At 37.3% G+C, this 15,285-nt stretch overlaps 1 protein-coding gene across 1 annotated transcript in view; it reads left to right on the top strand.

Moving 5' to 3' along the window:
- The window catches only part of TMEFF2 (transmembrane protein with EGF like and two follistatin like domains 2), a 250,317-nt gene that overhangs the window by 233,032 nt on the left and 2,000 nt on the right, over window positions 1–15,285 (top strand). Inside the window, exons 8-9 of the mRNA XM_059927310.1 lie at window positions 11,438–11,561; window positions 13,430–13,588. Of these exons, the coding sequence (XP_059783293.1) occupies window positions 11,438–11,561; window positions 13,430–13,588 (283 nt within the window). The remainder of the gene's footprint in view (window positions 1–11,437; window positions 11,562–13,429; window positions 13,589–15,285) is intronic.

Raw genomic sequence — 15,285 nt, 5'->3', positions numbered from 1 at the left:
GTGAGTGTTTGGTTGCTAAATAGTCATTATATTAGTTTGCTAAGGCTGCCATAAAAAATTACCACAAACTGGGTGACTTAAAACAACAGAAATTTATTATCTCACAGTTCTGGAGGGTAAGAGTCTGAAATTAAGGTGTTGGCAGGACCACAGTCCCTCCAAATTCTCAAAGAGAGAATCCTCCCTTGCCTCTTCCAGCTCTGGTGGCTCCTACATTCCTTGGTTTATAGCAGCGTAGTTCCAATTTCTGCCTCTACCTTCATCTGACCTTCACTGTGTGTCTTCATATGACCTTATAAGAACACCAGTCATTGGATTTAGGGCCCTCTCTAATCCAGTATGAAAGCATCTGAACTAATTATTTCCCAGTCTGAGGTTCCAGACAGATGTGAGTTTTTGGAGGACATTATTCAACCCAATGTGGTAACCAATAAAATATTTGGTTAATGTTTTACAAATAATCATTAGATAAAGATTTTACTGACGATAAAAAAATGTATAATACTGAACATAAAAAAGACTTGTTCATTGGTATTCTCATGTCTCTATAACAGGTTAAACAGAGAGACCACAAGGAAATCTATGATGGATTATCACATCATCAAAAGTTTTATCTTAGAAAGCAATACCACTTTTAATAACAGTCTTATTCTGCTTAAATACAAAGATACTTGATTCACAGACATGTACTAAATATCATCAAAACAGAATAACTTTCAACACCATGAAACTGTTCCGAGGTTATGCTATGTTCAGAAATTACTTCTTAGGAAAAACTACAAAATTCTGTCTGAGAGGTTGACTCTGTGACTTTTTCAATATCAATTTTATCTAGAATGCTTATTTAAAATGTCAAACCAACTTTCAGAAATACTCATAGCATAATCAGCTGCATTTGTTTCTTAAAATTGTTTCATCTTACCCTTGAATATTAGAAGAGATGGTATACCTTCTAACGCTCTCAATGAGAATCAACTACAGGTACCAACATATGGCAGTACTCCAAATTTGTAAATGAATCTAAATCTACGCTGTAAATTTTCTAACTGTCCTTTTTGGGCCAAGACATCATACAGGAGAAATGTGCAAACCCATCAACCCATCAATTGCCTATACTTGCTCTTTAAAGTCATTTATAGATATCTTTTTTTTATGGTTAGCAACACATTTTTGCCCTCCAGCCTTTTGCCTTTCACTGAATAAGCCTGAAGTGCATAGCAAATATAGCTTTTACCTCTGCATCTAATTCTGTCTCGCTGAATATATACACTCTACTGAGTCGACTACAGTTCTCCACCATATTGCACCTTACCTTGTCAGTTAAGGTAGGGATTGTCTGTCTTTCTAAGTACACATTACTGAAGTGCAGCTGGCTCTTTGATGCAACAACTAAGAGGGACTAATCTTTTGAAAGCCACCACACCAAGGTACAGGCAGTTTCCAAATATATTGCCTATGCCTGTCATACTCATTTATTCATGCTACTTATTGAACACCCACTTACTGCAACTTCTTGTTCTACACCCTAGAAATGTTACAGTGAATAATACAGTCTTTGCCCTAGGAGAAAGCATAATCTATTGCAACGTTTTCTTGTGGGCTCTGAATGGGTAACAGGTGTATAAACTCATTAATCTACTTTAGCAGTCAGGTGGCTTGAATGGCTAGAGCCCCCAGGCCGACTGTCTCCTCTGTTTGCCTAAAACCAAATCTTATCCTTTTCTATGTGTGTGGTAATGTGAAAAATTTGGAGATGCTATGGTCTAATGCAATGTTTCCCAGAAAGGAGTCTGGTGGAATAGTCCCACAAAATGTTCCTAAAAGGGAGAGGGAAGTTTCCTAGACAAATGAGTTTAGGAACACTCCATAATGTGTGTCCTTTCTAGGCATTTCACAATGCAGGTTAGCCTTTTAAAGACTCTGAAAACAAGCAGTAAAGAGATGCATATAACTGTGTTTAATCCACTCTTTCCCAAACTTATTTGACTATAGAACCCCTTTTTCCATGAAGCCTGCTCCAGAAGTAGCACTGCATTGACAGAGCTCCCCTTGGGAAACCCTGGTCTGGAGAGTATGTCCATTGTCCTTAAGGCCCGCAATTTAAAAGAAAGGGTGGCTGTCTTGTCCTTCTCAAGGAATTAAAGAGATGTCCTTCCCCAGCTTCCCTACTCTTGTGCTGTCAACACCTGCTGTTTGTTGTAGTACCATCTCTCCCAGTTGTCACACTGCCACAAATGGTGACTAGGCTTCCATTTATTCCCTCTATTTGTCTTCTTTCCTGCTCCCACTGCTTCTCTTATAACTTTATCTTTTCTACAGACTAGCTGAATGTCTAAAGATACCACCAATGGACCAATGCTCCTTTACTCCCATCTGGAAATTGAACTAATCATAATCCTTGATATAATCTGCACCTTTTCTCAGCGGTATTATTTGTTTCTATATCCAAGAGAAAGCTTCATTTGCTTTCACACAGAGAATTCTTGTTGCTTTTCTGGTTAGTTGTCTAACAGAGCCATTAAAGAAGCCTAGAGATTTGTGAGAGTTGGTCTCAGGATACCTGGATTCTGACAACATTTAGAAGTCTCTCGCAGATGCTGGCATTTGTTGCAGGCACACAGCCTATTCTTTGAGTGTTGTGTTCTCAAAAGGGGCCTAAAATAAAATAAAATAAAATAAAATAATAAAAATGAAGTGTGGGCTTCCCTGGTGGCACAGTGGTTAAGAATCCACAAATGCAGGGGACACAGGTTCGAGCCCTGGTCCGGGAAGATCCCACATGCCACGGAGCAACTAAGCCTGTGCGCCACCATAACTAAGCCTGCGCTCTAGAGCCTGCGAGCCACAACTACTGAAGCACGTGCTCTGAGAGCCCGTGCTCCGCAACAAGAGAAGCCACCACAATGAGAAGCCCATGCACCGCAATGAAGGGTAGCCCCCGCTCACCACAACTAGAGAAAGCCTGCGAGCAGCAACGAAGATCCAACACAGCCAAAAATAAATAAATAAAATAAATAAATTTATTTTTAAAAAATGAAGTGTATTCTAAAATAAAATGAAGTGTTCAGGCTGACTACCAAGATCAAGGAAGGCTTGATAGCTGAAGGCCCGTGATGACTTCTCATCACATCCAAGGAGGGTGTGGGAATAGCAGCACCGGGCAACCCACTGCTCACACACTCCTGGACATGGAACAGCTGGCTGAGATCCGTCCTTTAAGGGAAGGCGCCGAGATAGACTTGGGACCACGAAGATGGAGCAGCGCCAGCATAGTAATCAAGGGAAGGAAGCAGGATCCAGGGAACGGGAAAACCTACCATTAGATGGCTAGAGACAGAGAGATGAGAAACGGCTAAGGTGGTGTCAAAAGTATTGTGATCCAAATCATCTGAATGTCGGAATTGCCTGGGGTACTTTTTTAAAAGACCAACTTCAGGTGCCTCAGCTGGTGCTTCTGATTCAGGTGATCAGGACCAACCAAACCCTGGAAATCTATTTTTGACAAGCAGTTAAGGTGTATCTGCGCTAGAACAAGCAACATTACCCTTAAAAGAGGAATTTGAGGATACTAACCCACTCATTAATTTTTTTAAAAAATTTATTTATTTTATTATTTATTTTTTTAATTTTTGGCTGTGTTGGGTCTTCATTGCTGCACCCGGGCTTTTCTCCAGTTGCAGAGAGCGGGGGCTCCTCTTCATTGCCGTGCGCGGGCCGCTCACTGCGGGGGCCTCTCCCGTTGCGGAGCACGGGCTCTAGGCGCGCGGGCTTCAGCAGTTGTGGCTCGTGGGCTCTAGACTCAGGCTCTGTAGTTGTGGCGCACGGGCTTAGCTGCTCCGCGGCATGTGGGATCTTCCCGGACCAGGGCTTGTCTTGTGGTTTAAAAAGTTCTTAGCTGCGTGGTCTGCATGGTACACTGGAAAGAGCCCTAGTTTTGACCCCAGTTCTGCTTATCGATTGTGTAAATTTCTAAGACAAGTAATCAAACCTATTTGAGCTTCAGTTTCCTCATCTATATAAAATGAGATTTTTATAAATCTACTTTGAAGGGCTATATTAAGGTATACATTTTTGTCATGTTAAGTATTAACACAATGTTAGGCATGTTGTAGATTCTCCAGGAATTGTAGATTTATCATCCTGTCTTGAGAATCTGTTTTCTTGGCTGTGTTTAGAAGACAACAACCAAATCATATGGAAACAACCCATAGATATAGTACATTATGTATAGTACATAGCACAGTGCCAGACACATAGTAGGTACTCAAGAAATGTTCATATAATATATTACCAATTTTTTGGTCCTATCTACGTTATTAAAATCTTTTAAAATTTCTGCTGTGTTTCAGTGACTGCTCCAGCCTAAATCCTCCTCATTCTCTGTTGGCTAAATAATTTCAGAGTCGCAGAGGAAAACAAATGTCACCTGAGAAGGTTTATCTTAACTATTTACCCATTGCTGCATACGTAGCCTATAAAGGAGAAAACAGCTTGACTCACATGGCCCAGAAGGCAAAAGTGGACAGGACCTGAACCCTCTGTCACTTGTGTTGTCATTTTCAGCACTGTTACCCAAGAAGCTCACTAAGAAAGGACACCCAGGTTAGCCACTAAGCAAATAAGTTTGGCCAGAAATGCATAGGTTTAGTTCAAGACAAAAGAAAAAAGGGGAGGGGAGTATACCTGGCATAAAATGGCTTCCCATAATTTTTTCTTTCTCTAAGGTTTACAGTAAACTTTGTCTATGAAGAGCAGCTTGGAAGAGAGCAGGGTTGCTGCAGCAAAAGCTCAGTGGGGAGAGCTGTAGCAAATTGCCCCAGATAAGCTTACGGCAACTCCAGCTCTGGACTCCCGAGAGGCTAATGAACCATGGATCCCTGCCTCTTCCCAAGGCCTGATGTTTACACAGTGTTGTCAAAGACATCTAAAGTTCCATGAAATACTATATTTTTAAAAGGTCTTCAAGCATAATCCTCTAAACCTATAGGAGTTACCCACTTGCTGAGAGTTAATAGGCTCTTGACTGAATGGTGAAGTTTGAAAAGGACCATTATAGGCAGAGTGCAGTTTCCCCCAGTTGCCTGTTCTCTTCACTATTTGGAGGGCTCCGCCATCAGAAGCCAGGCAGGGCATTCCTAAGGCAGGGGACAGAGAAAATGGCTAAAGATCTGCTTATTTTCCTCCTAATAATAAACAACTTCTTTTTTTCTTGGAGGTCTAGAATTTCTGGCTAAATCTGTATGAAACTTGTGATGTCAAATTCTTCAATTTATTAAAATTGTATTTGGATGTCATAAGTTAAAATGGTACATACAAGTTTCTCTTCCAAGGTTTTACAGATTTCTCAGCTTTTATCCATGTAAATATATTACCAGTAGAAACTGAGATAATAAAAGCCCATGCAAGTAATCATCCAGTATTGTTGCATTTCAGTCACTCCAGTCCCCAAATTACTATGTCTATTTCAGATGCTATTACCTTTTCCAATTTAAACTCAGGCAATTCTTGAATAATGCCATTAAGGTCTTGCCTGAGAATGCAGTAACACAAAAATTAGTTTTCTTCCATTGTATTTTAATTTTATGTCCAATAAGAATATTTATATATGCAAGTGGTGATGTGGATAATCACATTTCACATTTTATATTAGTGCCTGATCAATAGTACAATAAGAAAGAATTTCTCTGCATCCCCATGCATGCTGCTCCCAACCCATACCTCTGCCTAATTAGCAAAGTTCTGGATCCAAATAGTTTCAATTACTCTTCTGAAAAAATAGGATAATGTTCAACTTGCAGAATAAATGTAGCACTTGAAGGACTTGATCTCTATTTTGAAGGTTTTCTTTTAAAATCTTTAACAGATGAAATAACTAGGAATATTGTGACTGGGCCTCTGCTCTCTACAGAACTTTAGAATTGATCGTGTCCTTAAATGCTTCCACATCCGTTGTGCTAAGCTGTCACTTTCAGCTAGCATTCTCATTTGAGTCTCTGTCCTAGAGGCTTAGAAAAAGAGAGACTCTTTGTATGGAAACATGTTAATATAAATGTTTCAGACATTACATGAAATTTCTAAAAATCTTAAAAAAAAAAAAAAAAAAAAAGAAAAAGAGAGACTCTTCTCATCTACTCATCTGTGCCTTGAAGAAACTATGACAGCAGGTGAGGCTGTTATAGAATTTGTTAAGTTGCAAGAACTCATATTGCATTACATTCAGAGCCCATTCAATAGGAATGCTTTTCTGGTCTTTAAAAAACTTCGATTGCAATTCAAGCTAGATAGGAGGTTTTACTGCCACCTCATATGTTTATACCTGATAAGGACAGGAAATCATAAGAGTTCTATATTTTCTTTGAAACCAACTCTAATCAACAATGGGACCATCATGACTTTACTTCTAAATTCATAATTTGTTTCTGTCCCAGGCACAATATAAATATAATGGAAAGAAAGATAGTTTTTCTTTTTCTAGTTGGCTAAATAAAATTATTTTCAAACTGCTTTAGCAATAGGGCAGTAAGCAGGAGAAGAGTAAAATCAAGTAATCACTGATTACAGTAAAATCAAGTAATCATCAGTAGAGGAATATCTCAGTGCTGGAGTTTCCTTGTACTGTTATAAACATGAAAAATAGAAGTATTGTATAAATACATCAAAAATGCAAATTTCATTTTGCTGAAAAAATGTGGCACATTTTGTGTGCCCACAGGAAAAGAGAGTTGAAAAGATAATAAACCACACTGTACAACTCACATGCATGTACTTGTCAAGATAATTCACGATGTTAAAGCATAATGTTAAAAATTGAAGATCCACAAGCATATTGTTCCCCACAAAGAAGACAATATGTAGTAAAGATCACTTTATGCTAGAATGTCTGAATTACAGACCCAGTAAATATTTAAGATATTTTACACTCTTTAAAAAGTAAAATGTCCCCATAATTAAGGCAAAGTGATTTCCTTACCTAAATAATGTCCTTATTTCTCCACTTCTTTTTCCTAGGATATCAATAATAATATTTTGCAATAAATATTTATTAGTAATTTATTATAAGTAAATATTAAGAATAGAAATAAATATTACTCTTAAAATTCAAAGAACCTAGAGATCTGAAATAATCCAATCTACCATACAGTAACACTCTACAACATCTGAGAAATAGTAACACATCTGAGAAATTTTCACACCACCACAAACTCATCACTTCACTATATAACTCATTCCCCCATTGAACAGCTCTGTTTGCTTAAAAATGTGCAGCAGAAATCTGCCCCCCTAAAGCATCCTCTAAATCCTGATGATACCTCTAGTTTAGGATCTTTCCAACTTACTCTAAAATCCTTACACAGAATCAGACTCCTCATGGGGAATCAGAGGCCTAAAGGATTTGTATATATATTCTAAAGAAAGGCCTGATTAAAGCAAGACGGGGCTGTCTCCAGAGAAATATCATCTGACCAGCCCCCAGATGTCCTCCCAGACTGTAATACACCATGGGTAGGATCTGGTCCTTTAGCCTATAGGTGCAGAAATTTGATTTTACAAACCCCAAGAATTCAGTGGGCTGAAGAAAGCTGACTTGTGCCCCCAAAATGCATGGAAACTCAGAACCAATCAATTCACTCAAATGAAATATATAACTGTCAAATGGATAAGATATCTAGGTGGTACTGTCAAAGCCAGCTACACAGAAGTCCAACTATTTTAAGACTAAAGAGCAGAGCATCAAAACAAGAGAAATGGGTTAACTGAGTATTTAATAGCATCAGACACTAATAATCTAGTGCATCCATCTTTGCAACTGGGCACTCTGGGTTTGCTAGTTCAAGGTGGCTTCTGAGGGCACAGCATCCCAGAGGGCACTTGAATAGATGACACAGCATGACATTCAGATGTTTCTTTTGCCAAACTCTAACCCTTATCCAAAGGGAAACATCCTTTCTTCAGATATAAGGATAATTTTAGTCAAATTTTACAGTCATATTTCTGCTTCAGTCGATAATGTGTTGCTTTGATAGATTAATTCTCTGAACGACATCTTGTTTCCAACTTTTGGGGAAGAAAGCAGGGGTAATGATAAATACACGTGTACACACACACCACACTCTGGGCTATATTGATTTAAATATCTGAACTGCTATGCCTGGCTCTGCCCACTTTCTATTCCACTTATCTTACTTGACTTGTGATTAAAGCAAGGTCTTGCTATTCGCCATTTCCTCTGTCTCTTCAGCTTGCTGTGTCTCTTTCCCTGAAAGCACCAGGATAGAAACAATACATGTAGCTGTGCTTTACAGCAGCCCACTTCTATAGCTCTTGACTGGAATGTTGACTAGCAATGGGCATGCAGCCCTATTAGCTCTGCTGCAAGTAACTCAGATTATACCAGAAGTTGTTTCTTAAAAAAGGCAGGATCTCATTCAGAATAAACAATTTGTAAACATTTAAACAGGAAACTGGACAAGGATTTTAAACAAAGACACGAAGAGTTTCTACCATGATCACTCTCTGTCTCAGAAGAAAGAGCACAACCCTTACATTAAATCTCTTTTTAAATGGAGAACAGAGAAGTTGATGTCTAAATCGTCAACCACCGGAGAAAACGTGCAGACTTCCAAAGTATCATTTTTCTATTATTTTAAACCATTAAATGCTTTTGTTATTGCTTAAATACCTATGCATAAACATCAGGATCACAAATATCCATTATGGTCCATACACATATTTGGTTTGTATATTATATTTCTGTGTTTCTACTCTTCGTAATATACTCAGATCTCATTTCTAAAACATGTCTATTGCATTACTAGAAGTGGTTATATATTCAGGTTTTCAATCAACTGGTTTACTTGCTTGGATTGACTATAAATTTGTTGACATATATTGATGATTCCTCATTTTCTTGCCCAGGGTTCATTTCTTCTACTCATTTATTTTCAATCTCTCTAACTTTCTTATTTGACAGTATCCTACGAGCAGCATAACAGAGCACTCCAAGTTCATAAGGAATGGTGTAAACTAATTAGCAGATTTTATGATGGAAACTATTCCCCTCCCACATGATCATCCTGTCTGGATAATGAACTTTGTGAAAATATCCAGCTCTTACTACACTAAGGCAACAGTCTCACTCAAACAAGCTCCTATTTTGCCCTTGGACTCAGTTCCTAATTGTGGACATGGTACAGATTCAGAAACAAAAACAGTATGGGGTGAGGGACAAAGTTAAAAATAAAATAGGCTTAAAAAATGGATTTTGAGTTAAGAAAATTCTTGATCTTCTTTTGCAACTGACAGAAAGAAGAATAGCCCTAATAAGATGTGTTTGAAAAATACTATGACTGAAATCACAGTGTATAAGTGAAAGTAGGGAAGTTACAGAAAATTCCCCTACATGCAGGTGTGCAGAAGCACTGAAGGGTTACTAACGAACACTAAATAGAAGTGTTGAATAGTTTGTTATGGGGAGAAGATCCAGAAATAAGAGTGAAAATCAGTGCTGGTTCGTTACATCAGCAGTGAGGCTGGCAAACCCCACTGCTAAAGTCGTCTTTCAACAGCAGGTACGTGGTTTGTCCACTCTGGCTTGTAGCCCCCCAGCCAAGGCACAGAATGAGCCCAGTCTTCATGGATTCATGAATGACCACAAGCCCTCTCAAGATGTATCTAAATACTGCGGTCGTTCTGCTTCTATTTTGGTCACATACTCCATATTGGAAACTTTACCCCACACTATCCATTTCAGTTTTGGTGTGTTTGCTTACTGCAAGCAGTATTTCTTACCGAAAACACCGTAGTAGCTTGGAAGAATGGAAGAAACCAAAAGAGAAAGTTCTATACATTCTCAGTCTTTTCTATGGAAGTGGTTCTTTCAGTTTAATAGTAATTATCAAAGTAGAAATATTATAATGCAAACAAAAGATCACCTAAATAGGTAAAAAGACATAGATATAAAACAAATGAATGATTTAAATGCCATCACCAGTCTCTTCAGCATCCTTATGATAAATCCTTTATTAATCTGGGTATGTAATTTGAAATATTACCCACCATACTGATGTGCATAAATATCCCTACACAAGAAAGCACTTAACATATTTAACAATTTACTTCAAACTTTAATGTTTTTCAGATGACAACCTAGATCTTAAAATATATAGATATTTTATAGCTCTGCTTAAACATAAATAATACATTTGTCTAATTCACTAATACCAAAGGTACATTTTTTTCTCATGATGAATACAATCATCATCCATGACTGCCAGTAAAAATTACAAGGATGCACTATAATAAAAAAAACTATACCCCTATGTGGAAATGATAGGATATAATCTGTTTCATAAAAATAGTAATTGATTCTCAATCTTCCATCACTGGGAGAACGCATTACTGCTGACCGATTACTGTGGTCTTGAAAAGTATCTTTAGATTGAAGTCAAGAGAGTTATATTTCTCGTGCGTTTAGGGAAGAATTTTAAAGTATATCAGGTCTCAGATTATAGAAGAAACTCAAAAAAGGCAAAACTTTATGTTATAAAATGAACATATAAAGAATCCAAAGACTGCTTAGAGATGGCATTACAAATGAGAAGCAAATGTATTTAGACTAACAGAGGTCAGAAAAAAATTTAATACCTTTATAGAAACATGAGAAAATGAAACTTGTTAATGACAGAAGAAAGGGTTCATTTTAGAACACAAGTTTTTTTTCTTCACCATAAGTTTAAATTTCACATGACATTGTAACATAGGCCAAATATTATGAATTAGAATACACTCATAGCATTCAGTATGTACTGTGTTAGTATCTACATAAGTGATTCTGAAATAACATTTGCTCTTTCAATAGCATTATTTAGGCAATAAAAAAATGTATGGGCGCTAGGAAAATTCATGTTCACAGTAGATGAATAAAGCCCGAAAGAATACATTTGTTGAAATTTGCATTTGGTTTTGGAAAACTTCTGTTTAACAATTGAACACGGCCATATTTTAATTTTTAAGCTCTCACATGGAGAGAGTATCAACGTATTGCAGCAATTTACTTTTAGGGACATTATGCTGGGCTTTAAAATTCAAAAAATAGGATATTTCTTCTTGAATTATTTTATGATCAATGTACAGTCTCTACACAAGGAAAATTAAAGCTGTCTGACAACTCATAGAAACATCACTGGCTCTTAAAGATGTAGGAAATTACATAAAAGCATGAAAAGTACTGGGTAATTTTGGAGTTTCATCTCTAAACACAATTGTAAAGACATCTGTCTTTCAATTCTTTCTCCCTCTTTCTTCTGAAGCATGGCCTTTTAATTCTTGCCCTTTTAAATATTTTTGCCTACCGTAGCTTTGCTTCTTAATGTACTGGTTGATCTAACCAGGCTAAGAAAGTATTTACAGGGGATGTTGCTTTTATCTGTATTCACAGAGAATGCTAACAAATTAGAAGAAAGTGCCAGAGAACACCACATACCTTGCCCAGAACATTACAATGGCTTCTGCATGCACGGGAAGTGCGAACATTCTATCAATATGCAGGAGCCATCTTGCAGGTAATGTTTTCACCCTTTAACTTTTAAATGTATAAAGTAAAAATATAGAAACTAAATTCTGGATGTTTACAGAGAATTGGATGGCATTCTGCCTGAATGGGTGATCAGCAGCCAAACTTTTGTCTCTTTCCTACACACACACACACACACATGCACAAACTAGAAAACAACAAAATGTGTGTACATACCCAAGTACTATGTAACACATCATTATATACACTCTTCTGGTGGAATTTTAAATTGAACCTTGGGCATTACAAGTTCCTTAAAGACACAGCCTCCTCTGGTTTATTCATCACTCTTTCCCATGGACACAGAGCAGTGCTTGGCACAGATCAGGTACTTGATAAATATTTCTCAAACAAATGAATGGATGAGGCCTAAAGATAACACGGTTGCTTTTGGGAGGCTGCCTTTTCCAAAGTCCTTCAGGTCTTCTAATAAATATCATCAATCTTGGTTTTGCTAGGATCCACTATCCGCAAGGCTTGTAGAGTGAGATATTAGCTATACCTCCACAGATTCAGACTCAGTTGAGACACAAAGAAATTGCTTGTCTGGATTTAGTTAATAAATACAAATATCTGCTGAATACTCATGGATAGAACATAATTATTTCAGAGACGATAAAGCCAAAGTGAAAAAAACAAACGTATTTTTTATTAAAGGAATATACAAGCGGCAAATGATGAAACAGGTTGCATATTGCTGCTCTACACTGAAAGGAGTTTCTCTCTCTTGTTCTCTTCCTTCTCTCCCCTCCCTTCTCCCCCTCCCCTCTCCTTTCCTCTCCCCCTCTTCTTCTTTTTCTTCATCTTCTCCTTCTTCTTTCTTCCTTTCCCTTTCCCTCTCTCTCTCTCTCTCTCTCTCTCTCAAGAACTGCCTTCCTTTCATGTTTTCCTTCTCTGAAAACACTAGCACTTGCCTTCCAGTAGAGCAGCCAGGAACAGTGAGAAGTTGCACCCGCTGCCCTGTCATCTCCAGCAGAGTCGTCATTATTAAACCCCTCCGATGCAGAGAGGAAAGATCCCAGGACGTAATAATGAGAAATTCAAAGTGAAGTACTAAAATAGTTGCACAAAGTCAATGACAAGTTGGTCCCCACTAGTACTGTTTTCATGTGAGTTGTTTCCTCGTTTCCTGGTCAAATGCTAATCCTAACACGCAGATTGTCTACCTGAGCTTCCTGATGAGGGCTGAGCGAGGGAGAGGCAGCCTTCATCCTCAGATGAATAGCGCATGGGCTTGTTTTGCCGAACCAACCATATTGCCTACATCATAATTACCTTTTTCCTACTGAAATTTAATTCTCTACCATAAGCAGACAACTTTATGACCAGTAGATTAAAGAAATCACTCTTGTTGTACCTCTGGCCCTAACACTTTTTAACATTTATTCTAACAGTAGCATAGGGAATGCTTTATCCAAAAATAGATAAGTAGTTCTATTTTTTATACTCATGTCATCAGAAACAAGTCTTTTCTCAAGCAATTATGTTGACTTAGGTTAATTAAAGAGCAAGTTAAATAAAATGTAAAGCTCACCTGAAAAAATATACATAGAAAGAATAATTATTCCTGGGCTTCTCTCATCTCTCTATATTATCACTACAAATTATCTACCAACTCTCCTATCTTCAAACTCATATAAACAAGTATAAAAAGAAACTGCATTATCTTTGAAATAAAAAACACGAAGAGATCTTATTGAAAACAAGTATTTGAAAGGCATATCTACAAAGTACTATTTTTTTAAGAGCAGAAAAGGGAAACAAAAGGCCCTAATTTCACAATGAAGATAAATAGCTGTAGGCCAACTATAAAAATGAGTCCAGCAACTACAGGTAACTGGACACTATTTCTTCCAGGTGTGATGCTGGTTATACTGGACAACACTGTGAAAAAAAGGACTACAGTGTACTATACGTTGTTCCCGGCCCCGTCCGATTTCAGTACGTCTTAATCGCAGCTGTGATTGGAACAATTCAGATTGCCGTCATCTGTGTGGTGGTCCTCTGCATCACAAGGTCAGTAACTGTACTCAGTGGCCACCCACATGAAGGGATATGTCATTCCTCCTTGTCTTAGAGCTCTCTAATTACAAGTCCCTTCATGGACTCTGCAGCCATCCATTCTCTGGAATCCTATTTCCTCAGCATAACAGCATTGGAATAGCCAAATGGAAAGACATTGACTTTCGTGCTGGAGTGGTACAAATTTTTTTCCTTATTTTTGCATTATGATGAGGATTATTTATTTTCTAAGGAAAGGTTTTTTTTCCCCTTCTAATGTATAATACCAATCTTTGTTTAAATATGCTTTTCTCTTTTAGCTATAAAAAGTCAGTCTTCATTCAGACTACTAACAGACTATTTAAACGAGCAGTGTTTCCTGACTTACTCGGATTAGTATGCCAAATGAGATCACAGAATAGATTTTATACAAGGCCTAGAAAAGTATTAAATTATAGCTCTCATTTAGGGCACTTATATTTCCAAGTATAACTCTCACATATAGTCATTTTTAACATATTTGATATAAACCACAAATACATTTTTATCTTAACAAAATAATTTTTAATCACAAAATTCAAAGAAAATAGTTATAATGAGAATGATTATGTTGTAGTACATGAAAACCTTTGATATATGGAAACACGCAGCAAATTTCACAACAAGCTTTCATATCAAACCCCCAAACAGTCAGACAGTAATTGTTTCCTGGAGAGTTAGGTTGAGAGAAGTACAGAGATCTCATCCAGTTTCAACAGGAAAGAAAACCATGAATAATTAGTAATGTCTGGCATTGGGCTTGGAGTAAAGGAGGGAGGCCAGGTATGGCTTACCTTCATTAGCGTGTAAATTCATGGTAACCAAGAATTAGATTCCAAACCGAATGCATATTATTTATGTCCTGTCTAACCAGAAATGTTACTGAAGATTCTTTGTTCTGATCTGATTTCACTCTGCTTGAGATAAAAGTTCCAAGGAAGTTTTTCAAGGTTTTTGTCAAATTCACAAGGCATTTAGACTTTCAATCATTTGTGCAGCTCTACAGTAAATCAGAATGTTTCCCAAAAAGTTATTTTAAGAAGACAAGAAAATAAAAGAAAGTATCATATCTTTAGAAAATAAAGGCCATAATACATCTCTATATCTGTATTGTTCTATCTTCTTTGAGGACAAGTGTGGCATTTGCTCTTGAAAAAGACAAAATATGGTTCATAGATCCTTCCCTGGCCTAACGGCTTAAGGGAACATCATCGACGGGAGCTCTGTGCTACTCGAAGCCAAGTTGAGTTCATCAACTTGACTCTTATGTTTAGATGCCAAGTGAGTCAGTGGATTACATTAAAATTGATTCTGGGGAGCATAAAAATAACTCAAGAAACCAAAAATACTAAGTAGAAAAGAAAAGATAGAAAAGAATCTAAAACACAGGAAACTGTGCCACATTACTCCAGGGGTCTTGAGCCTTCTAAGTAATATCAGCACATGAAAAATGAAATTCATATTTAATAGATATAAAATCATAACAATTTGATTTGCTACTTCATGTACTGACAAAACTGCAGAACTTTAAATATTTCAGCAGATGTTTAGAAGTCTTATTAATCAACTTCATTCCCATATGTAATAAAAACAACTGGAATACATAGGGTCCTTATCTCCCCAGGAATTGTGTCTCTGTGTGTGTGTGTGTGTGTGTGTGTGTATATGTGTAC

Source organism: Balaenoptera ricei, chromosome 7, assembly GCF_028023285.1.
Source record: "Balaenoptera ricei isolate mBalRic1 chromosome 7, mBalRic1.hap2, whole genome shotgun sequence".
In the NCBI taxonomy this organism is placed as follows: Eukaryota; Metazoa; Chordata; class Mammalia; order Artiodactyla; family Balaenopteridae; genus Balaenoptera; species Balaenoptera ricei.
Note: the sequence above shows the minus strand (reverse complement) of the source record. Positions and strands in the feature narration are given on the sequence as shown.